General features: G+C 41.9%; 1 protein-coding gene across 15 annotated transcripts in view; it reads left to right on the top strand.

Moving 5' to 3' along the window:
* nrxn3a (neurexin 3a) overlaps window positions 1-25021 on the top strand; it is a 239751-nt gene that overhangs the window by 142293 nt on the left and 72437 nt on the right. For 12 of the 15 annotated variants that reach the window (XR_008829349.1, XM_056393149.1, XM_056393154.1 and 9 more), the window contains 2 exons: window positions 17813-18016; window positions 19932-19958. Coding sequence is in view for 14 of the 15 variants with exons in the window: in XM_056393149.1 (XP_056249124.1) it covers window positions 17813-18016; window positions 19932-19958 (231 nt within the window). In the remaining variant the exon portion in view is untranslated. The remainder of the gene's footprint in view (window positions 1-17812; window positions 18017-19931; window positions 19959-25021) is intronic. The other 3 variants (XM_056393155.1, XM_056393150.1, XM_056393145.1) reach the window with 1 other exon arrangement.

Genomic DNA, 25021 nt, shown 5'->3' with positions numbered 1-25021 from the left:
AGAACTTCTCACACTGTAACAAAATACTGTACAGTGACCCAGCAATGTTAGTTAACTGTTAGCACAGCATGGCAATTAATCAACAACAGTCACCGGAGAATGGAATAAACAATCATTCAATCCTCGCCTACTTCGCTAGTTACTCCTCATAATCCATTTTGAGACAGACTTCATTCTGAAGAACCTTTAACTAACTTTTTGTCTTGCATTCCTACCTTATACTGCACATGGTTCGCTTTTGCTTTAGCTTGCTACTGTTCTGCTGTCTCTCTATCCTGGAAGCGCTGTTTGTTTTTTATTCTGCAGCACCACTGCTGGACTAAAACAGCTATTGCTGATGAGAAAAATACTGGAAATAAGTTCACCTTTATTATAGGCTATTTTGAGTGGGTTACATAAACTTAATAAAGAACCAAAAGGTAACCATCTGGGCCCATTGTAGCAATGTGTAACAGAGCCAGCAATACAGTTATTTAAAACCCTATGTTAACAAGTTACCTTCATATGTTCAGGACAAGACAGATGTTGTGGAGTTGATGACTGATGGATCTGGTAGGAATGTGTTTTGTTAATGAGTATGAATTATTTTTATGTCTAAGAATAATACATTATCTATTAAGAAATTATTAATTAAAGTTAGTACTATAAATTAATAATATGGGGCACCACCCGGAGACCGGGACAATAACCAAACCAGGTTGCAGTCTCACAACCTAAATAGTTAATTTACGTAGCTGACCTCCTGGAGTCCATGACTACAAGTGACTAAACAAGGTAACGTTGGAGTTCTGACTCTCTCAATCAGCCATAGATCACAATAAACATGTACAATAAGGACTGAAAGATTTCTCTTTAAACTATACTGTTTTTTTAATCTCAACACAAATCAACAAAGTTAACCACAGTCTGGATTAATAACACTATTCTACCAATCATCCAACTAACTAAACATACAGTAGACACAGCAATACAGTAAACACATTCAGATGGTGGGTGTGTGTGTGTAGATCCAAGATGGCGGACGTGACTTGGTGAGGGTCGCGTTACCTGAGCCGAAATGGCAGACTTGGTTTGTCTTGGCTAGACAACACCAAGCAGCACCGACTAGCGGTCGGGACTCTTGTGCTCACTCAACTTAAAATCCTCACCACCCGTGGCTAGTGGGGAGGGATGTTCAGTGTGTATGTGGAGGTCTGAATGTGTGTGTTGGTAGAGAGAGAGAAAGAGAGGAAAGGCGACTCGCAGCAGAGTCGGGCGACTGTGAGAGGAGAGCGGCAGACGCTAGACCCACAGAGAGCATGCATATGGCAGGGAGGCTGTATGCCCGTTGTCAGCACAGAAACACAGCAGAGTCTACGTGAGCGGAGGGTAGTGGGCGTAGGTTTTCTGTGACTCCATGAAGAAGTAACTTTTTCCTCCTGCAGGCAAAAACAAGAAGGCTGAGCTGCGCTGGCGGAATCTCATATCGGATCCTTTGTGTTTGGCTGAACACAGGAGGAAGTCTCAGCTCGTCCAGCGAGGGGAGAATCTCTGTGAAGAAAAAGGGGAAACAAACGTGCAGGGGATTGGTAACCTCCTTCAGTAAACTAGCTCCCAGAGAAAGCAAACTGTCTCTGGTGTAGTTTCTATGGAAAGGGGATGGTGCGTATTTACAGTAGGCATTTATAGATGGGGTGACAACATGGCCATGAAGTCAGGATTTCCTGCATCTCTGCCAATTAGGAGTGTGAGTTTGAGACTCCCCAGATTCTGCTTCAGGTGTGAAACATGGAACATGGTGGGAGTTGGAGTCTGTGAGGCGGCCTTAGGCGCTTATTCCTTTGTTCAGGGGGTTGAACACAAAAGACCATGATTGGGGGTCAGGCTTCAGAGGTTACCACTATGCCTGATCAGGCCTGCTCTGTCTGACCACATGTTCAGGCCCAACAAGGACACTGTTTGGGACTTTACGCTTACCATGGATGTTGAAGAATTACACACATATAGATGATTCTCATGGCCTTAGAGCTGTCAGTCATCATGTCAGATGGAGAGGAACTGACACCCCTTAGAGGCTTAACTGTTGATCTTACTGACTGGATGTTCCTGATTCAAGACAGGTTTACATTTTTTTACTATTGCAAAAACACAATTCCTGAAACCAGGACCCTGTTTGTCAAAGCTCCATACACACAAACCGAAACATACCAAAAAATACAAAACATCTTAAATCTCTTGCAAAAGCAAGCACTACATAAGAAACTAACCTTAACCCCATATGAAGGGCAGACAATGTTGTTTGGAGACTGGAAACTTTTTAAGGGATATTCCAAAAAGCAGGACCACAGGCTGTAAAATGAGCTCAAAAATATACCAAACAGAGGAAAAATTAACCTGGGAAATTCAACAAGAAAATTACATAACCAAAAAATAAATAAATAATTCAACCTCCCAGCAAGCTTTCTCTACTCTTTTGACCACCAAACAGCATATTACCCTCTCTTCACACCTGACTGGAGTGTACCATCAGCTCAGGTAAGAGTCTGGGTGTGAGCTAAACAAACACCAGACTCCCCAAGCACATCAAACCCACACACCTGGTAAACACTAGATTTTCTGTTCCTGCTGATTGTCGGCTATCTATGATCAATCTATGATAAGTAGAGAAATGATTCTATAGTGCACAAGGTTCAGCCCACTGCCATCTACAACAAAACAGTTATATCTGTCTTACCTGAAGACCAGTCCCTCAGTAGTGAGAAGACCTAATGATGCACACTTGTTTCCCCTCTCCCTGATTGAGCTGCTGATTTACCCACTAACCCAGACGGACAAGTGAAAACATGCAGAATGAAGTGACCCTTCCAACACTGGCCTACAGACAAACACCATATCTCACAACAAATGTATTCATTAATCAAAAACCTTAAGAATTAATAGAAACATCAAGTTTACATAAACTTAAAACACATTTTAACCACTCCACAGAGTTCGTAGTGTCGGCACATCTGTAAGGGCATCTATTTTGTGCATGACACAAGTAATTTTTCCAACATTTGTTTAAGAGACTGCACTTCACAAATTAGATGGCATTATGTCAGCATGGCCAGCTCTGGCAATGTTGGCACTCTAGTCATCTATAACTAAGGATGGGAATTGAGAACCAGTTCCAGTTGAGAACTGGTTCGATCCATCGACATCATTTGCTTTTAAGCTTAACGATTCCCTTATCGATGCCTTCCACTTAGTTCCGCCTTTCAAAACGATGTCACGTTTTCACGAGAGGCAGTCAGCGCAAATGACAACAAAGGAGTCGTGGAAGTGTGGCTTAATTTCACACAAAATGACACTGACAGCGCAACATGCAGTGTCTGGCACTACGATTGCAAGCAAGGGTGGAAACACCAGCGACATACTGAAACATTTGTCGACGCAGCACGGTATTAAATAGCAGGAGTGCTGTGATTGACGCTCTACGCCTCCAGTCAAGGAGTGCTTCCTAGTCTCAGCAGATTAGTGAATGTACGTATTAGTATAATGTGTCGGTCGTGAATGAGCCGGTGATGATAGCATGTTGCTAGCACCATGAGCGGACGAGCAAATACGAGTGGCCTTCACAGCAGTCGCCTCCTGTTTGATGGAGATGAAAAGAATTATGAAATATGGGAGGCGAAATTTTTTGGGCCACCTTCATTTGGAAGGGTTAAAGGACACAATTTTAACAGAGCCCACCAACGATGACACGGATGAGTTGCTTGAAGACGTAGGAAAGAATGCGGAAGCCTATGCAGAACTAATTCAGTTTTTGGACGATAAGAGTTTGTCACTGGTGATGCGGGAGGCTGCCGACGACGGGCAGGAAGCCCTGCGCATTTTAAGAGACTACTATCAAGGTAAAGGAAAGCCACGGATCATAAGCCTTTACACAGAATTGACTTCACTCCAGAAGTCAGAGGGTGAAAGTGTGACTGAGTGCGTGATCCGGGCGGAGACCGCAATCACTGCGCTAAGAAATGCCGGTGAAACCTTAAGTGACGGACTTTTGGTAGCGATGGTGTTGAAAGGTTTGCCGGAGTCTTTCAAACCATTCGCGATCCATGTCACACAGCGTGATGAGACGATATCTTTTGCTGAATTCAAAACAAATTTACACAGCTATGAGTGTCACGGGGAGTGGCAGGACCCAAATGCAACACAAACTCTCAGTAGCAGAAGCAGTGGTCTTTATTGCACTCAAAACAGGTAAACAATAAACTGGGCTCAGGTCAATATACACAGTTCTTGCAGTAGTGCTCATACTTAGCTTGAAAAGCAAGCGCTAAGGTGGGACTCGAGACCTGGCAGGCAGGCTTGACGAGGATATGAGCAGGGTCGAGAGCCTGTGGACAGGCAGCGATGCAGATGAATCCAGAGGGAGCAACAGAAGGATTGTTGGGGACAAGCAGAGGATCGACGAACCAGCAGGACAGGGAAAACTAAAGTGGTGAAACACCACACAGCCACAAGCAGACGGAGACCAGAAAACTTACAGGCAAAACTCGTGGTCAGGAACGGAAGGCTGTAGTGTTTGCCGGGGCAGAGACGAGAAGAGAAGATCAGAGGCGAGCCGAGCCGAGTCAGTACCGGAAAGTCAGTCCACAGGTTAGTGCTGGAAGGTCAGGCATGAAGCGAAGACAATCTGGCACTGAGTGAATGAAATAGATCTGCTTATAAAGTGGCTAGGTAATGAGACTCAGCTGGGAACACCAGGTGTGGCAGATTTGGCTGATGAGGTGTGGCCAGAGGGTGAGTGAGTGGTAATTTCCACCACAGCAGAACAGCAAAGTAGATTGTGACAATGAGGACACAGAGAAAATGCGCGCAGCAGCAACAAATGACAATGTGGTGAACGTGCGACAGCAGAGAGGGAGACCCGCTGTGGCGGGTGACCGTGGAGCCGAGAAGGCCGCGGCGGAGGTGGTGTGTTTTAAATGCGGCATGAAGGGACACCTGGAGACGGAAACAGCGGCGGGACCGAGACGACGCACGAAAGGTTTCCGGGGAGACAGCTGACCAGGACAAGGAGTACGTCTTCCAAGTGAGCGAGGGAGCAGCAGGAGTGAACGTGAGAGGCCTGATGGTCGACTGCGTGGCGACCTCGCACATTGTCACAGACCTGACAAAGTATAAAAGGTTTGACGACGGGTTCCAGGCCAAGACACACTGCGTGGAGCTGGCGGACGGTACGCGGTGCAAGGGCGAAGACACCTGATCACAACGCTGAGGCAGGCACTATATGTTCCATCTTACCCACAGGACATTCTATCTGTGAAAGCAGCTACTGCCAACGGAGCGACGGTGATCTTCAAGAACGGGAAAGACGTTCTGATCCACAAAGACGGTACCAAATTCCACATACAAGTACATGATAGACTATATTATTTGCATACAGTAAATAATAATGATGACGATGAATGTGATGATCAATGCAAGGGATGTCATGATATGCAGACATGGCATGAGATACTTGGACACTGCAATTACAATGACATTCGGAAGTTACAAGATGTTGTGGACGGTATGAAAATTAAGTGATTCAACAAACAAACCTCTACATTGTGAAGTGTGCACTCAGGGAAAGTTTTACCAGACGAGAAACAGAGACCCTGATGTGAGGGCTAAAACCCCTCTAGAACTAGTACATACAGACTTGGCAGAACCAATTCACCCAGAGTCGAGAGATGGGTACAGATATGCACTTTCATTTACTGATGATTTTTCCAGTACAGTGTTTGAGTATTTCTTGAAGAATAAAAATGACAGTACTAGCTACAGAGAAGTTTTTAGCTGATACTGCTCCATACGGCAAAGTGAAATGCTTCAGATCTGATAATGGTACTGAATTCACAGGAAAAGCATACCAGACATTACTCATTAAAAATGCAATCAGGCATCAAACATCAGCACCATATTCTCCCCACCAAAATGGAACTGCGGAGCGAAATTTGCACACACTTTTTGACATGGCAAGGTGCATGCTAATCAAAAGCGGTTTGGCAAAACAACTGTGGACTTACGCAGTCCAGACCGCTGCTGTGGTTAGGAATAGGTGTTTCAATAAACGCACAGGGCAGACACCATTCCAGATGTTGACAGGAAGACGGCCAAATTTGTCTAAAATGCATAGGTTTGGTTCAGGGTGTTTTGCTTATACACAAGACAAGAGAAAACTTGATCCACTTGAACTTGAACCATCCGGGTATGACAAAAACAGTCCTGCATACATTGTTTACTTTCCTGTTGGTAAAAAGGTGCAGAAGCACAGATTAGTAAAGTTTGTGGCTAAATCAGGTGTAGAAAGACAGACACAGACTAATTTTGCACCTGAGGATGATGACTTCATACAGTACAGGTCCAGAAGTCCAGATCACCATGTTAAAGCAGAACAGAGACCTGAAGTCAGCCACCGCAAACCCCAGTCAGTTGAGGTCAAGTGTGAGCCTGAGTCTAAGCGTTACCCTACCAGAGAGAGGAGGAGGCCAGACAGATACACAGACTGTCGTGTGTCTAAAAACATGTCTAGGGGGAGACTGATCAAGTCCAGAGTAACTTAGATTACAGTTATCGAGTGATGTGTAACATACCTGTGTCATTTACAGAAGCTGTAACCTTGGATAAATCAAGAGAATGGGTCGAAGCAATGGATGAGGAAATGCATTCCCTTAGGGAGAACAACACATTTACCCTGACCAACCTGCTTGAGGGCAAGAAAGCAGTGGGGGGTTGATGGGTGTAAGCTATTAAAACCAATGTTGATGGATCTGAAAAATACAAGGCCCGATATGTTGCTAAGGGGTACAGTCAAAAGGTGGGTGTAGCACTGTCCACGTGTGAGGCAGAGTATATTGCTCTGGCTGCAACCATCCAATAGTGCCTGTACCTCACACAACTTTTAAGTGGCTTTGATAAACATGTATATGTAATACCTAGGGTGTATGAAGACAACCAAGGTACAATTGCTTTAGCTAAGAACCCAGTCAGTAGCCAGCGATGTAAATTAGAATATTATCCAACTGACCAGATGGTTGCGGATGTAATGACCAAGCCTGCAACAAAATTTAAATTGGCTAAATTTGCCAGATTTATGTTTGGGGATAACTGAAAAATCCTAGTGATCTAATATGTGTATACGTTTGTTTTGTTGGTGATAATCTGAGAGCAAGTGGGGGTGTTGAATGATGCTCTCAATTATTGTTTTATTTACCCCCCCCCTTTTGTTTCAACAAAGAATGGGCATATTTAATTTGTCACATATTTAATTTGTGATGCACACGAGCCACCTGTATTGTGGGCGTGTTTAATAAAAAGTCCTCCTGCACGCAGCTGAGGCTAGTTGTTGCAGTGTGAGTGCTATGCCAAGCAGCAGAGCGTCTCTCGTTTTTCTTTTATGCTTTCTTTTGCTCCATGTTCGGTTCTGTCGCGGTTCACAACGCGTAGCCGCTGTACGGGATGCTCTGTCAACAGAATCGATAAAGAATTGGATAGATAAGCAGAATCGATAATGGCATTGGTATCAATAAAATCTCATTAGTTCCCATCCCTATCTATGACACCAAGTTTAATCTTTCAAGAAGTTGCCATTGTTGGGGTGGTAGAGTGAGTCTGTGGATCTTCTCAGGGCCATATGTGTCTCTGCAAGAGACTGGATTATTGCCACTTTTCTGTTCAAGACACCACACCACCTCTTCCTCTGTGTCTCAATGAGTGGCATTGCATGGCTGTCAATTGTTTGCCCAGTTTCAAGGTGAACCTTGGGTTCCTTCCACATCTTCATACTTTGGTGATGTTCTGGGCTATTTTCATGTGACTTCAGAACCTAGGTGGCATTCTTGCAGTCAATGAGTCCTTCACAAATCAGGCTGGTTTTTTTTCTGGAGTAGATAAGCCAGCTTCTGATTATCTTCTCACCAATGATGATGTAGTGTTAACGTCATAATTTTGAATTTGCTCTTGTTGAAATGGGGCACCAGTCCTCTGGGAGGACAACAATTAATTACTTCATTGATAAATTTATCAATCTCATATCAGAAGCCATGACTTCTCGATTCGGTAGATCTCAAGTCTCTATATCAAAAGAACACAACAGGACAACAGCTGGGTGTAAATAAACGAGTTTATCAACTAAACTACTATTTACAGAGTAAATGCAGCGTATAATAATCATAATGATGAAAATAATAATGAAATGAGCGGTGTAATGAGTTGGCAATGGTGGGAGAGAATATGTAATGGCTATACCATTATCACCTTTATCACAGGGCGGATTCTGCCGGTGTCTCACTGGTTCAGCTTTGGTGAAGTTTGCAAGGAAACTTTCTGTCTCAAGCACTCTTGATTTCTGGTCGGCTTCTCTGCAGGTGGTCGTGCAGATGTGTTACCTGCTAGCATCTCTTGCGGGTTGATGTGAAATAAACTCTAATGCTCTTCACTTTGGCTGGATAACTTTAGCGGAGACTGGCGTTGACCAGATGACTCTAAAGTTATCAAAAATCTTCAAAAAGGAAAACTTGATAATAATTAAAAGTTACAGAATTACTCTGAGGTACTTCTGGTATTTTGGTCCAGTTGGTCCTGACTTGGCTTATAAAAATAAAAGATTGCGCAAGAAAAAATAAAAGACAATAAAGATGATAAAGTGCAAAAATGGCTAAGAGCAGTGATTTTGTGGCTAGCAGCTTAGAGCTAAGAGCCAGGCTGTTGGTAAGAGCCCGGACTACAGAGCTATTGAGCAGTTTTCAGCTTCTAGCTTCTGGCAAAATGTGAATTGATCACGACTGTTTTATCCCCTGGGGGCTGGCACACGTTTCAGGGGCATCACCCATCTTCTCCTTTGTTTCAACTTGGAGAAGAGAGTAATTTTCCACTGAACTTTTGAATAGTTTAATTCTACAGTTTACCTTTAAACTCACACATCTGTCTTCCACCATGACCATAAAACATTAAATGAAATAACATATAAACCTTATGGCACTAATGACAACAGGAGTAATACAAGTGTGGATTTCATATTACATCCTTCAAACCTGGAATTAATCATAATACAAGTGGTTAACTGATCAACCAACAATATAAACATTTCCTAAAGCTAATAGTCTCTAAATGTGGATCGCACAGCAGTTCTTTGACTGTAATAATAATAATATTGACATTCTGGATGTCATGTAGTGTGTTACCTTGTATGAAGGATGCTGACAATATGGTCACATGAAGGACATTGTCTTAAAGTCTACATGTTACATTTCAAACATTCTATAGGATAGAAGTTTGGGATTGACCTATTACATAGAAACATCTCAGGAGTTACAGAACAGTTAGATATTTAATTTCATACTCTTTCTTCTTTCTTACATCCGTGTCTATGAAGAGAGTTCTGCTGGTCACTACTCAGGATTGGAATGTTTGTTGTAGTTTATGACTCTTATCTAGAGAGGGACAGAGGAAGGGAGTTTGGTGTGTGTGTGTGTGTGTGTGTGTATGTGTGTGTGTGTGTGTGTGTGTGTGTGTGTGTGTGTGTGTGTGTTCATGCATGGCACAGAGAGGCCAGGATTCACACCTTAGTGATACTCAGTCCTTTTGGTGACAGAGTCTTATTGTTACAAACTGGAGATTTTGCCTATATTCTCCAGTTGCCTGGTGTCCATTGGTAGAGCGTCTGGAGCTGACCTTTGACCCTTGGTCTGGTTCTGTATCTCTCTGGCATGCTAAAAGCATGGAATGTTTGTGAGAGAAGTGTCCTTTGTTTCCTATCAATTTGATAGTTTGATGTTGGGAACAAAGTTTCAATTGTGGGTCCGTAACTCTACATGTCCTTACAGTGAACTTCTTTAATGGCTTGTGACTGATGCCAGGCCAGGTATGTACACTACAACGAATAAAAGTAGTGATGGTGGCAACTCTCTTTGGTGACTAATTCAGTCCTCACTTTATCAGAGAGGGCATGGCAAGTCTGCAGGATCCAGAGGGGGTGGTTTGACAGACTCACCAGCTACAGAGATAGTTTCACAGGGGGAAGAGGAAGAACCTGTGGTTTTCCCAGTAGCAATTGGTGGCTATGTGGACGTAGATGGTTTACCTTGTTCACAGGGAGCTGGTTGAGATGAGGTAGATGGAGTGGCTGGCTCACCTTGGTCAATGGGTGCTGGTTGAGATGGGGTCGAGAGGCTGGACTCCCTTGTAAATACTTCTTTAGAGAATCTGTTAAAATATGGAGGATATAATATTTGAGGCTTTAACACAAATGAAGACATGCACAGGCACACACTTACACCCACAAAACACTCATATTCCTTCACTCAAGAGGTTACACTCACAAATGAATAAAACAAAGGGTTAAATAACTTGCACATCACAATGCATTTGGTGTGTGTATTTTAATACAATATGAGCAATAGGCTTGACATAGCCTATATGTATATGTAATACATGACTAAATGCAATACTATATTTTAAGTGCTCTACATGTCACATAGCCTGCCACTTATTCTAAAGAGCCTGTGCACTGCATAACATTACACACACACAGGGATGCCTCCTCATCGAGTCTGTCACTTCAAATAAGTCTTCTGAAGGCCTGTGACCCCGCATTTAGATCTGGTGACACCCTAGCCTACAGCATAGCCAGGTCCTATCTCAAAAAGAGAATTAGGACTGCAAAACGTAAACAAACATGACAAATCGAGGACGTCTTCCTACTAAACAATGACCCTCGGCACCTGTGGCAAGGAAAACAGGCTATTACTGACTATAAGAGCCCAAACAACTGCCCTGTGATGGCATGGAAGTGAACCATTTCCATGCCCATTTCGTCAGACAAGGAAACTGCGAAACCAGATGACCATGAATTTACCCTGTGCACCTCTGAGGTTAGGTCTTCCCTAAGCAAAGTGAGCACACACAAAGCGACCAGACCTGATGGCATACCAGGAGGTGATCAGATCATGTGCCGACCAGCTGGCTGATGTGTTTACTACCATCTTTAACCTGCCCACATGCCTAAAAACAAAAACCATTAGCCCCGTGCCCAAACAATCATCAGTAACATGCCTGATCTACTGCCGCCCCATTTCTCTAACTCCTATTATAATGATGTGTTTCAAGAGACTTGTGCTGAACCACATCAAAGCCACCATGCCCCCCTCACTCGACCCACACCAGTACGCCTATTGTTCCGACTCCAACATTGCTTGGAGGAACTGGAAAATGTCATGGGTCATGTAAGAGAGAGGGTCCACCTGCCCCGAGGTGCACCATAATTGAAACTCTCCCCAACGGTAGGAATATGCTGCCCTTGCTGAGTGCTAACAAGACACTGGGGCAACCCCATGGCCAGAAACTTGGTCTCTGAAAGGGGTGAAAAAGAGTCCCATGGACATAGGACAGGAGGTCCTTCCGAACAGGGAGCTCCCATGGCAGTCCTTGAAGGAGGGGTGCTATTGCTGAAAACCAGTTCATCAACAGGATGAGGCTCATCTCCTACAATAGGAGCAGGTGCAGGAGGATGAAGGGAGGGAAGGCCTACAGGAGGCCTTGTGGCCACTGAAATGCCATTGCATCCGTGCCCAAGGGAGGATTGCCTGTCCTATGGAGTAGAAGAGGGGACAGTGAGCTGTGATGTGCTATGGCAGTACCAAAGCAGTCCCAGATCTGGTATACAACCTCTGGAGGCAGCTTCCATTCTCCGGGTAGGGGCCCACCCCTGGATTGCTGATCTGCTGCAAGGTTCATGCGACCCGGCACATGCATCACTCTCAGGGACTTGAACTGTGCTTGTGAGGAGTGTTGGCCACTCCCATGTCATCTGATCTGCAAAGTGACAGGGAACCCAGACTACCCTGTCTGTATATATAGGCAGTATACTGACAGTGGCAGCACACTGTACTGTCAGTCCTCAGCAGCACATGGTAGTCTTTCAGCTCGGGCTGGAAGTGCAGAAGAGCTAGGTAGAGAGCCTGCAGTTACAGAGGATTAATGTAATGTGCAAACCCGGGCCCGTGCTGCCAGCCGCCGATGCCCTCACCCCTTTGGATGGCCCTGTTGGGCTGGGGAACTTTTCACGAGGGCGGATGGCTATTGATATCTGCCATCAAAGGTGAACCTGAGATAGCATCTGTGTCCCTCCCATGTTGGGATCTGAAAACAATCATCATTTAGGTTAATCGTAGCAAAATATTGGCCATGTTGACTGTGTCGGACCCTCGGCACAGTCAACATCTTGCATCGTAGGGGTCTAAAAAATTTGTTGAGACCTCTACGGAATCTGTGGCTGACCTTGTCAGTGGGGGTGGATGCAGAAACTGCATACAATAACTCATGGTGGACACGACCCAGGGGTCCACCCCAAATGTCTCCAAGGACAGGTGCTGTCCTCAGATGCAGAAGAACCTGCTGTTCATGGCCCTATTGGAGCATTCCTGACAGCTCCTGAACATGACGGCGGGCCTGCTGGAGCATTTTATTTGCATCAGGCCCAAACATGGCAGATGGCACCACAGGCAGCCTAAACAAACAGTTCCAGTCTTCCCCCTGCAGCCGTGACTGAGACAGCCAGAGATGGCACCTCACCATCCAGAGGAAGGCCATGGCCCTGCCATTTGCCACCACCTCCTCTTTCATTAGCTTAGCTAGGAGCAAGGAGACCTGCTGTACCTCAGCAACTGGGTTAGAACCTCCCTCCTGCAACTGTTTTGCCAGCTGGCACTGATGTAAGGCCAGAATAGCCCCTGCATTAACCAGCTGTCCATGCATTGCCAGAGCTCCATGCACTCTGGCAAGCATGGCATCCATCATTTCAGTAATCCTGCTTGGGCATCTCGGCTTCCCCAAGACAGACTTAGTGGGGGACACCAAGGCCCCTAAGGCTTGATCCATGGGAGGTGGTGGTCTACAGCCAATCCTCTCCCGCCCATGCACACGCTAGTTGTCTACACAGACCTGACCAGCGATGGGCTTCAGGTGCAAACTGATTCAGTACCAGTTCCTCTAAATTGGGAAGCAGAAATACAGAAAAAGAGTGATTGACCTACGTAATCATCAAAACGGGATGCTGCCTGGCCTAGCTTGGCTGGCATTTCAATTTCCAATGCTTGAGCAGCCTGAGTGATGAGCTGGCAATAAAGGGGAGGTGGATGCTCTGGCTCCTCCTCTACCTGCCTTGCCTCAACACACACCTGACCAGCTTCTCCAGCCCCCTTGGCAGAGGAGGGGTGCTGCAGTAAATGGGGCTGCCACAGGGGAGGGCATTGTCGACCCTTTTTTCGATGGCTGCACCCAGGGTTTGGACCGATTGAGGCTCCACCCCCACTTGGTCATTCCAAACCACCACTCTTGGCTGCTTTGCCTGCTGCGACTGCCCAGTCAAAATGGCTGGATGTTTGTGAGAGAATGCTTGAGCCCTACCCTCCCTCACTCTAGCTGGCAGAATAAAATAGTTCACACAGGATGTAAGTGTAAGTGGCTAATCAAGGGAAGTGTTGTACATTGATCTAAGTTTCTCTTTTTGGCTGGACCGCAACAAGCTGGGCCAGCCCTTTAATCTGGAATGTCTCTGACGGACTGACTGACTGACTGACTGACTTACTGATCATATTTCCTTGTCACTGAGTTGGAGCTTCTGGATCAAACAGATTCTATTAGGGGGTTTCAGCTGCAGTTCATTGTCTCTAGTTTTAGAGACTTTGTTTCAAACAAACTGGGTATAAATCTGGTTCAGGTCTGGACTGTTTATGGATGCAGACCTGGGGCTCAGGGCTACACCTCTTGTTATGGACAGTCTACTGAGCCGCTCCAGTCTTCTGGTTGCTCAGGAACTGCAGGGGAGGGGAAGAGCGCTTCCAATACAATGGAGCTGAGACTCAGAATAAACTCCTGTGATTCCGGGTATCATTATTACGAAAGGAGGTGTTTGGTGTTTGTCAGACGACGTCACAGTGAAATCAGGATTCGACCAAAGGTTTGTCTTTAAGAAGGGCTGAATATCTGGGGGTTACATGGAATGCATCACACCTCAGATGTGCTTGTCTTGTCTTCTTCCCTACAACCAAATAAAGACCTGGTTCTCCCTATAGCTGAGATGTCTTTACTTCGTCCTCAGCTGCATTGGTGAAGGGACATGTCTTTAATGACAGATGGTAGACACAGTCAGTGAACACATCACTGAGCTGAACCGTGTCGAATGTCAAAAGAAAAGAGAATGAACTGGTTAGAAATGCCATATCTTCATACCAAACAAAATGTATCATGGTCTTTTAATAGTTCGAACAGGACAAGGTCAGTTAGTTAAAAGTGTATCAATCCATTGGACACACTGTGACCATCACACATGCAGAACCATCACTATACACACACATACACACACAAACCCAGCTCAGAGCTGTAATGAGAAATAAACTGTATATGTTACACTGAGCCGTCATCTGACACCTTGTCAAACAAACATCAGCACCAAGCATCTGTGTCCAAACACGGACAGCATGTAGACAAACATGACGAAACAGTGATATTCATTTAGTCACCTCATCATTAATATGTAGGTATATGATTTTGTCATGTATGCACAGAAGCTTCAAAGCCCCAGATGATCTTCTTTTTTTCTTAAGTGAGTAAAATATTGCAGCCTAAGACGACGGGCACATCAACACAAGGGTTGTCTCATTACTGTAATTCTATTAACACTGACTCTGAGAAATGACAAATCACATCAAAAGGGATTAAAATACATCAGGAAGTGTGTATGAGCCTGGAGTCTTCCATTAGAATAATTACAATAGTTTAAAGTGTTTTGTTGTGATCAATTCTTAAATGAATAAACATTTTAAAAGGGCACTATAAACTGATTATTTAAATTTAATCTAAAATGCATTCATTCAAATGAAAAAATATTATTACATTTGCCAGTTCATAATTACTTTGACCTTATGCTGTCTTGATTTTTTTTTTGAAAACACAAAAACAAAACTCGAATTCATAACAATAACTTACAAAATGGAAAAGGATGATGCCTTCGTGGCCAGTCAGTACATCTGATGGACTGTAATGAGCAAGCTTTATTCAACTAAAGTGATCAATCACAAACAAAATGTTTGCTAAGATGTTTTGTTTAATTGGTGTGTTTTTCTAAATGTTTGTGTTTTGTGAAATGTATTTTTTGTTATTTTAGAGTATTCTCTAAAATGTTTTTTCTGTTTTGGTGTTTTGTCAAAGTAAGATAAGAGAAAAAGAGAGGAGAGATAGGGAATGACATACAACAGTTCCTTGGCAACACATGAACTGGGGTTGTTGTGAAACCCTCAAACCATCAGCCTGTCTCGTCCTTAAACTTGATTTGTTATTGAGATTACTTAGGAGTCTGCCTATCGATATCTATATTTACGCATTTAGACCTTAGAGATAAATAAACGGAACTATAAAAGAGAATGAGCAAAACAAAAAGATAATAAAAAAATCCAGGCAGATGTGTCAGGAAGAAAGTGTGGGTCTGGTCAATGAAAGCGGTGATGAGAAAAAGACAAATAGAAATAGATTTCCAAAAAAAGAAACAGGGATCTCAGGATGATTAGTGTAGCAACTGCACAAATCCTTATTATTCCTTTGAGAACTGGACAACCTCATCTGATGATTACAGTGTCAGTTTGAATGGAATCGTAAGGTTTAAAGGATGAATATGTTTACATTCTGATATCAAAAACACATTAAATCTTTAGTGTAGGGGTTTATTCTTGACCTGTGACATAGGACTGAAGGTATTATCAGGTACAAGAGGTGGATGATTGCAAAGCAGTGGTGTGCTGTCTGGGTAAGTACTGTTAAAGCTGAAAATAGTCATCAGATAGAACGATTCTGAAAAGGAAGCCATGTCTCTTCTTAGATCTGATCTCAGAGCAGTCTTCTGTCCATAAACGATCTGATGCCTGTTTGCCTGCATCATGTAATTTATTGCCCTCTTGTGGCAGTAGCAGGCTATTGTATCTGAGGCCAGTTTGACTTACAGCCATTGTATCTATAGTTTCTTTCATTTTCATGGGCGTGAATGTGTCATTGACAAAGGCTGGAGCCTGTCAAGCGGAGAGGGGAGCAGTGTTTTTTGGACATTTGGGCATTGAGAATGATCCTGGATCTTTGACAGGTGAGCTATAGCCAAAGTGAGCTTGTCAAGCTGTCATTGACTTGGCTTCTACCATTCTGAGATCAGTTATGATATTGTAGCATACCACACATGCACTGACATATGTGTGTTACACTGTGATGTAGCATTCTGGAGCTATTTCAGAACCACCACACAATCCTGAGGGTAAACATAAGTTTGAACAAAACAATGTCTGACTCTGTATGACTGAAGTCACCAGCAATGATGAGAAATCCGTCAGGGTGTGCTGTTTGTTGGTTGATGATGCTCCTGTACAGCTCTCACAGGTACACTGCTGCAATAACAACAGCATTGAAGTCCCTCAGCAGGTAGAACTGTCTGCACGTCACAACTGTAAAACCCACCAGTGGAAAATAGTCTCTGGACATAACTACAGTGTTTGTGCACCTTTTCTTGTGGATATAAACAGTCCAGCGCTGTAACTCTCTTCCCTACATGTTCAAGTGGAAACATAGAATTACAGCCAGCCAAACTCTTTTCAATTATGAATGAGTCAGAAAGTTAGCATCTTAGACATTCATTTAATGACTTTAATTTGCAAACCTTGAAAAACTACAAAGCAAGGAAAAAACACATTACTGTGTCACGTTCCCCGATGGGTGCCAGGGGATGAGGAGAAGTAACAAATGAAAAAAGTGTTCCGGGAGGAAAGGAAGATAAGGAGGCAATATTCATTCATTATTCACTCATTCAACAAAAGCTGGAACAGTTCATAAAAACTGCCGTAAGCTGAAACCTACATGATTTAATCACCCTACCGTATTCATCAGATCCAGGTTTAATTCTAGCTAGACTGGCTGCTACTTTAGCCTCTGTCACTATAACTGAAGAGTGACCAGTAGTGTTGGTAAGTAAAGGTTTAACTAACAAAGGTGTAGTGTTTCCTATTTCCTGTTTCCTGTTTGTAACACAAAACTCCAACAGATGGTTCCAGAGGGCAGACCAAACACCATGAGTCATGTGAGTCGAGAGGGAGCCTATCTAGCTCCATGGCCGTAGTCACAATGTTTCAGTGAAAACAAAGATGCGACAGTTCTTCATCTCATGCTGTGTAGCTCAGTGTACACACTCTCCAGAAGATCCTGGCTGCATAGAAAGGTGCTCTTTGTTTTACAAAAAAGACATGACTGAAAGTGACCGAATGTGAAAAATGTTTCATTTCAGTTGGTAATTACAGTTAATAAAATTCATCTTTTGGGGATCATCGATGTCCATCCAGAAGTTGCTGAGCTATTTCAGTCTGGATATGGGTTGAATAACAGACTTGGCATAGGCTTTCTGTGCATTAGATGGTTTGTGCTCATTTAATAGTAAGTGTGTTGGGAATATGCACCACTAAATTCTGCTTTATTCTTTGGTGTTGGGGCCTACGGTTTTGAAGATGTGCCCTAATACTTACCCTAACCCTTTTTTCCAGTTTTGTGCTTATTTGTTGCGCATTCCTCAATGAATGTGTCTCAGTTACAGCCAAGTAGTTCTGTGTTCCAGCATCGACAAACCTTTACACAGTGCACAGAGAGTGGGGTGTAAAGGGGGCCTTGAACCTCGGCAGGTTAATCCAGTCATGGTCTATGCCAAAGACCTTCTGACTGATAATATGATATGATGAAATGTGGCTAACAGTCTCTCTGTGCTCCTGACTTTCTTATACAGAGGCATCCATCCTCTCCTACGACGGCAGCATGTATATGAAAGTGGTGATGCCGAACATCATGCACACTGAGGCAGAGGACGTTTCCCTGCGTTTTCGTTCCCAACGGGCCTATGGCCTCCTCATGGCCACCACCTCCCGAGACTCAGCCGACACGCTCAGGCTGGAGTTGGATGGGGGTCGTGTCAAACTCACAGTCAACCTAGGTATCGTATGCCCACCCACTCATCTGCCTCCACACCTACATCCTTCACCATGAGACAGTTTACTGTTGAGCAGTGACCTCTTCCTTCTCTCACTCCTTTCTATCTGTATTCTATTTAGCCTTTCATCAGTTACTCATCACTATGATCCCTTAAAGGTTTTACCAGCTTCAGAACATAGGAGAGTTTTGGTCTTTGCATGGGTGTTAATGCATTTTGTGCAAACAGATACCCATAGACTGCTACTGAATAGAACTATATATAACGAATTCATGCTATACCACGGTAAATTATTTATTTCAGTGGAAAACATCTTTCAAACAGACAAACCATAGTCAAATCATGTTCTAATTTACAGAACTTTTGAGACAGTCACAGCACAATAAGCAGAATACATGTTATGATGGAGAGATAATGGGCTTTAAAGTCTAATCTCGAATAGTCTTTTTAATGAACAAAGTTTCCTGAGACTGTCTAAGAGGTGAATTCCACCAAGTGTAGCCTCTGATCTTTAGTCCATAATTCAACACAGCATTAGAGAAACTTTTCCTGTCTTTCTCACTAACTTCATTTTTCTGACATGAAGTAATTTCTCTGTCACCTTCCTCTTCCTCTTGGTAGTTGTTTTCTTTGCTTACTATGATGTGTTTATGGAAGTCTCTGCTTTTCAATGTTATGTTTTTATGTTTACCCGTCAACTTCATTTTCCATCACGTTTTGTCGAAAGATGGTATTCACCCCTTCAAAGGCCTTAAGCCTGCGGCCCGTCAGGTGAACAGCCCGAGAACAGAGCCCAGCTAAACCTACAGCTGGCTGTGACCCCAAATACTTCCAAAAACACTGCTCGTCATTATATTAAAGAATGCCAAGATGAAATCTAGTCAATTTATAACTCGAGTATACAGTACCTCCAGTAAAAATTATAAAATGTAAGAATAATGTAAGCAGATGTTAGCTTTTTGCCCAAGCCATTTTTAGATGAATTCTAAGCTGATTATATTAATTAATGTGAGTCAGACTCTAGATTTCAGTCAAAATGTTTGCAGCTCTGATTGATAAGTGCTCATATGATTTCTTAGCCTATGTTAATGTGTGTGATTGTTCACGTTGTAAATATAGATCTAGCTTCTGGTCCAGCTTAGTGACACATGTAGGTATAGATCCAGTGGTTGGGGTTACTGTGCCTCTGCATGGTGCTGGTGCTGATTGGATCGTGGCTGTTTGCTCCCACTTTTCTGTTGCGGTTGACGACACATGAAACCACCAGCCACATGGTGACCAACCCTCGCTGTCTTTATAGTTACTTACAGCAGTTATTCTGGGCTCAGGGGAACTATTGTTTTACAAATTCAACTCGTTGCTGTTTGAATAGCAACTCAAATTATATAAGTCTTTACTTTCTTCACTTTTTTTCAAAGGTCCAGCGCTCTAAAATGAATGGCTGCTACCACCTGGTTGGTGCAGAGGCTTTGGAGCCAGAGACTTTGACTTTTCTAATTTGAATATGTAAAGCTTAAAACTTTAAAGTCCAACAGTCAGACCAGGGTTGGAAAACTCATGTAGCTGGTACTACAAGTGGCCATTTTACTGTAAATACTGTGCCTAAACAATTTATACATTTGAACTCTATAGGTACTATAGGTATCAAAAATGCACAAGTTCTAAAAGTAGCTAGTTCATTTCTATGATTGACACAGGCATTATTTTATTTACTGTTAATGATGGTTTTGAAATGATAAAATCTATGATTTATTTAATGGTAATTTGGCATAAACTTAGATATAAATACTGAATAAATAAAATGGCTACCTTCCTGCATGTGTACGTCCCCGGAAGGGTGGACTTTTTGTTTTTGGATGTCTGCAGCAGTAACCTTGAAGGATGCAATTTCATCTGTCATTTATTCTTCCCCATCTAGACTGTATCAGGATAAACTGTAACTCCAGTAAGTTAACACTCAAGTTTCATTTTGCTTTCTATGTTGATGGTTTGTTGATGTTTCTTTTAAAGAAATGTTTGTTTTTTTTCTTAAAATGTGGGTCCTGCACCACCCTCCACCTTCTCTTAAGTCTATCATGTGGAGGAACACTTTGCTCAGTTGGTTTGAGGACCCTTATTCAACAGGAACCAGCAGAAATAGCCTCAGTCAAATGGAATGAGTGGTGACTTTGGCTTTAATTATTAGACATATCCTAACGTATTTTTAAATCAACCACATTATTATATTTTCTGCTAATAGTTCTGTTAAAACAGAACCATTATCACACCATTAGCACTGTATACAGAAGTAACATAATATATTTAAAATAGTCCTTACAGTATAGGTTTCATTTTGCCACATGTTTTAGGTAATGGCAAATCAAATTTCTTTATGATTTGATGCCATTAATTGACTACAATCTGAGAAGCAGGTTTATATGTAACTGAGTGCTACTTTGTGAGGGATACAGGTAAGAGAGGGAAAACGAGAGTAATTCTAAATAACTATCTTTTATACTTAACTGAGACACTTCATTTGGATAGTCTATTAATGATTTTAGTACTAGCTCTGTTCAAAACTCCCTTTAACTTCTCTAGCATGGATAAGATAATTCCTTCAGTCTGTTAATGTTAATTATAAAGAATAATTGGTGTGAATACTAAGTACATTCCATGATAACACATCAATAATAAGTAGTGCATGAGACTGTACTACCCATATTCCAAATGTTCCTTTAAACCAAAACATGTGTAAGAGAATGCAAGAGTTTGTTTAGAAGGCTTTCCAAGGAGAAACATACATGTGTTAGAGAAAGTTACAACCCTTTACTGAAACAGTAGTCCAGTAATCTGCATGAATGTAATACATGAATGATATTTCAATCTCAGCGGTAAAACTGTTATAAACTCACCAGTCCCCAAAACAGATAAACCTATAGTACCCTGCAGGTAATGCTGATATTGTCCCAAGAGAGGGAAACAAGATAATGAATTGTCTGGATCATACAAATAATTAATCATTTATTAGTTGTGTACATTCCTTTCCCTAACCCAAAGATTGAAAAATCACATTGTTTCACACAATCCTATATATTTGAATCAGACTTATCATCATAGGAGACTAAGTATCAAAACTGGACATAAATACACAGAATATGCAGGATTGTTAAGTATTGTTAGGAGATTTCATGTCACATTACAATCTACACATTAAGTTTAGGATGATGATTCAGTGAGCTCTGCTGGAACTACTAGAGTCTCTGGCTTGTCAGGCTCTCACAAATCACTATGGATTGCTTTTACTCATAATGGGGCCATGGAGATCTTTGCCTTTACATCTGCTATTCTAAAGTAGAAATAAAAATGTAATAGAAATTATAGTAAATAGTAATGATAATAATACATCAAATTTGAGGCTGACTCCTCAGTACAGAAGAGTGATTAGTGTCTTTTACCACTAAAAATATACCTGCAAGTTGATGCAGCCTCATGGATTTGGAGTGGAAGAGGTCAAGTGATTGCTGGACAGTTCAGTTTATATTAGGAGTTCTCATACACAGAGATGACAACCTTTTTCTTGCTCAGGTTTATCAGGGGTCCAAGACCTTTTTTTGGTCAAAGTGGTGCTGCAGCACACACTGTAAAAGGTATGTAAGTGAAATGATCAGGGATGTTATACAAAATGACATCTACTTTAAGGTGGCACTATAATCTAAGATCGTTTTGACCTATAACTCCCACATTGTACGTCACACATTCAAAAAACTCACCTTGACGTGTTCCGTTAAATTAGATGGATCTGGTGGTATAGGCCACTCCCATTTACACCAATAATGGTTTTGTTTTTTTGTTTTTTGCAAAATTGTGAAATATTCAAAACCTACTTTGTTGAACTAGCCCTCAGCTTTGAGTCCAATCTGCACAACATTTTGCATGTATAATCAAGGCACACTCATGTTCAAATTTATTAAAAGAATTGTGGTTATCCAAATAATGTGCCAGTTACAAAAGAACAACTTCCTGTAGGTAGTAGTCCAAACAGGAAGTGTTGCATACCTTAGCAACAGTCAGTCCTAGTAACACGGAACTTAGGCTAGTAGTTCCTCACATGACTCTGAGGCTCTGTACAAAATACTGTGCCAATTGGCCACTAGTGTCCACTACAAATATGAAAAGTTAATATCTCATTCTTGGCTGCATGGAATCATACAAATTTTGTTTTGCATGATCCAAGCTCATTACTCAGTTCATACATAAAATGAAGTAATGATCGATTAAAGTGGGTGTGGCTTCTTACAAAAGAAATTTAATTTGTACACATTTCACCTTCCAAACTTCAAAAATTCTAACTAAGTCACCTGTACATCCTACAGAGCTGAAGTTTTTTCAGCACATTCACAGAATTGTGACCTATAGATTCAACGTCACCAAAATATTTGATGATACTCCTGAAACCAGCAGAAGGAGGTGTGATTTTGAATATTTTGACTGTTTGAAGTGTTTTAAGGTTAAACAGACAAAGATACTAGAGTTTTGCACATGATGTCATTGTCTCATCTTATGCGAAGGCATGTGTTGCACATGATTCCCCAGTGATCCAATCAGTAAATCATCTTCTCTGGGGATACAAATGTCAAGAGTTCAAAACCCCAGACAAACAACGTCCCCCTTAGACAGCTAGTAGCAATTTATGCATAGGGCATCCAAATGCTCACAAGTTGCTTGTAAGGGGTCCAAGTCTGAAGGGGCGGGGGCCTGGTGCTGGGAATCCTTTTGTAATTGCAATTTTGGGACAAAAAAAACAAAAAAAAAGACACATCCTCATGCAGGTGGCGCTATAATCAAGGAAAAACCATTTTGGCCTCTATCTCATACTGCACATCTCACATTTAAATGTTGTTTGAATGTAGTTGAATCTCCTGATAGAAGCAACGGCCATGTCTGGTTATGATTTTGTTTATGCAACTGTTTATGCAGTTCATATATAGAGTCTGCCAAATGTCCTGACCCACAGTTATCAGAAGAATTTTAATTGCCCAAAAAAATCGGTTTTAATATTTGACATCTTTCTTTTATAAGTTTAGTGCTATCCATATTTATTCATGTATTTATTTATTATTTTTCCATTGGCAAAAGGGGCATATCAGCACACACCATAAAAGTTATGGAAGTTAAATTCAAAGTGGAGTTGTATATTGGCCACTAGTTTTCTACTTTCTGTGCTGCTCTCAGTCTGAGACTTGCATAGCACCAGTGGACCTCCAAGTCTAACTTGCATCACCTTGATTTGCAGCTGAGTGCGAATGGTTTGGGGGCTTGTACACTGTTGATACCTGCCTCCTTTTATTTTTCTTAGCTAAAAGTGTTCAGCAAAATTCACCAAAATGGAGAGGGAGGTTTGTAAATTGCACCCACTATCTATGCACAAAAAATGACACTAATTGTGGTAGCACTATATAATCCAGTCTATATTTTCAAGATTTCTTTGAGAACAGATTGGGCTAGAGTCAAAATACTTCCACCATTTTAATTTCTCACTTCCTTTGCATTAGCTCAAAAAATTGATACGTTCCAGTCCTTTTCAAAAAATCAAACATAACCAAAACTAAAACTAAAAAAACTAAAACTAAATAAGCCTGAGACCGTTCATCCAATTCTCATGAAATTTGGTCAACGTCATCTACTGACAATGGTGACAAGAATGTATCAGAAGAATTCTAATATGACAATTTGTTTTGAAAGTATAAAATTTTAAACCTGTGTTGTTAAGGTCAATTTTACATACATGCTAAATGCTATTATAACCAAACTCAGTGCCTTCCTGAAGACCGTGGCTTCAAGCTATGCTACACAGTCTAGGGATATTCTGCCTTTTGAGGCAGCTACTAATCTGCTGCATGGATTTGTACAAAATTCGGTTCACACAATCTAGGGTCATTACTCAGTCCATCCACAAAATGTGATTGATTAAAGTGGGCATTACTTAATACAAAAAAATTAATTTCTAATCATTCCATCTACCAAACTACAAAAAGTCACAATAAATCACCTTTATATCCCACAGAAATTAGATTTTTTTTCAGCACATCCACTGAATGGTGACGAAAGTTTGCTTCACTTAACCTATGGTCAATTCAGAAGTCTGTTACTATATTTTTCAAAATATGCAAAATTCAACTGCTACCAAAATTTACACATTCACTAAATTTTAGATATCAAGTGTGTGGATTGGGTAAACAGTGACAGTCTGCTGTGATATTCATAATCTTGCTGTAATTTGTACAGTATGCACAATACTTTTTTTTTCTCAGTCTTGGATTTAAAATCACTCATCAATCAATCCAGAAAATTTTTTGTTACATTTCTTTAAATTCTCTTAACACCCCGACAGTGACTAAATTAAAGGCTCTAAAAATAAACAGAGAAAAAATCTGTCCTCTGTGACAGCCTGTATAAGCTCCTTCCAATCATTTCAGTCTGCCTGATTACAATGATTGGATAGCCTTCCTCTCTGTCAACCTACCAACAGCTTGCCTGCACATACTCTGGCCATGCACTCAAGCTCATTGTTGTGCATGGCCAAAGTATTTTGGGATCAAACAAGCAGCAGTTGCAGGTAAAGAAGAGGAAGTACACGCACAGGAATTGCCGAGAAAGTACAACCAGTTCCACCTGAGGCTTTCAATTCAGCAGCAGCTTCACTCATAGAAGGAAAATGGGAGCACAAAAAGCTGCAACAAAAAGAAAAAGACAAGAGGCAAGAGGCCAAACAAGAGACATAATTGAGGTTGCTTTTCAAAGATGTAGACAACTGAGGGAACAGAAGAGCTAAAAAGCGATGGGATGCTGACCGATTTCTGCTAGACAGGTAATTATCTTCTTTGTTTTCTTTTGGGAAGGGCTGTGTGTGTGTGTGTGTGTGTGTGTGTGTGTGTGTGTGTGTGTGTGTGTTTATACTAATGTAGATAGCTGCTGTTTTTCGTCTTTTTCAACAAAGACCATTGTTTGTTTTATGTATTAGCCAAAGCT

Source organism: Seriola aureovittata, chromosome 13 (assembly GCF_021018895.1).
Source record: "Seriola aureovittata isolate HTS-2021-v1 ecotype China chromosome 13, ASM2101889v1, whole genome shotgun sequence".
NCBI classification, from domain to species: domain Eukaryota; kingdom Metazoa; phylum Chordata; class Actinopteri; order Carangiformes; family Carangidae; genus Seriola; species Seriola aureovittata.
Note: the sequence above shows the minus strand (reverse complement) of the source record. Positions and strands in the feature narration are given on the sequence as shown.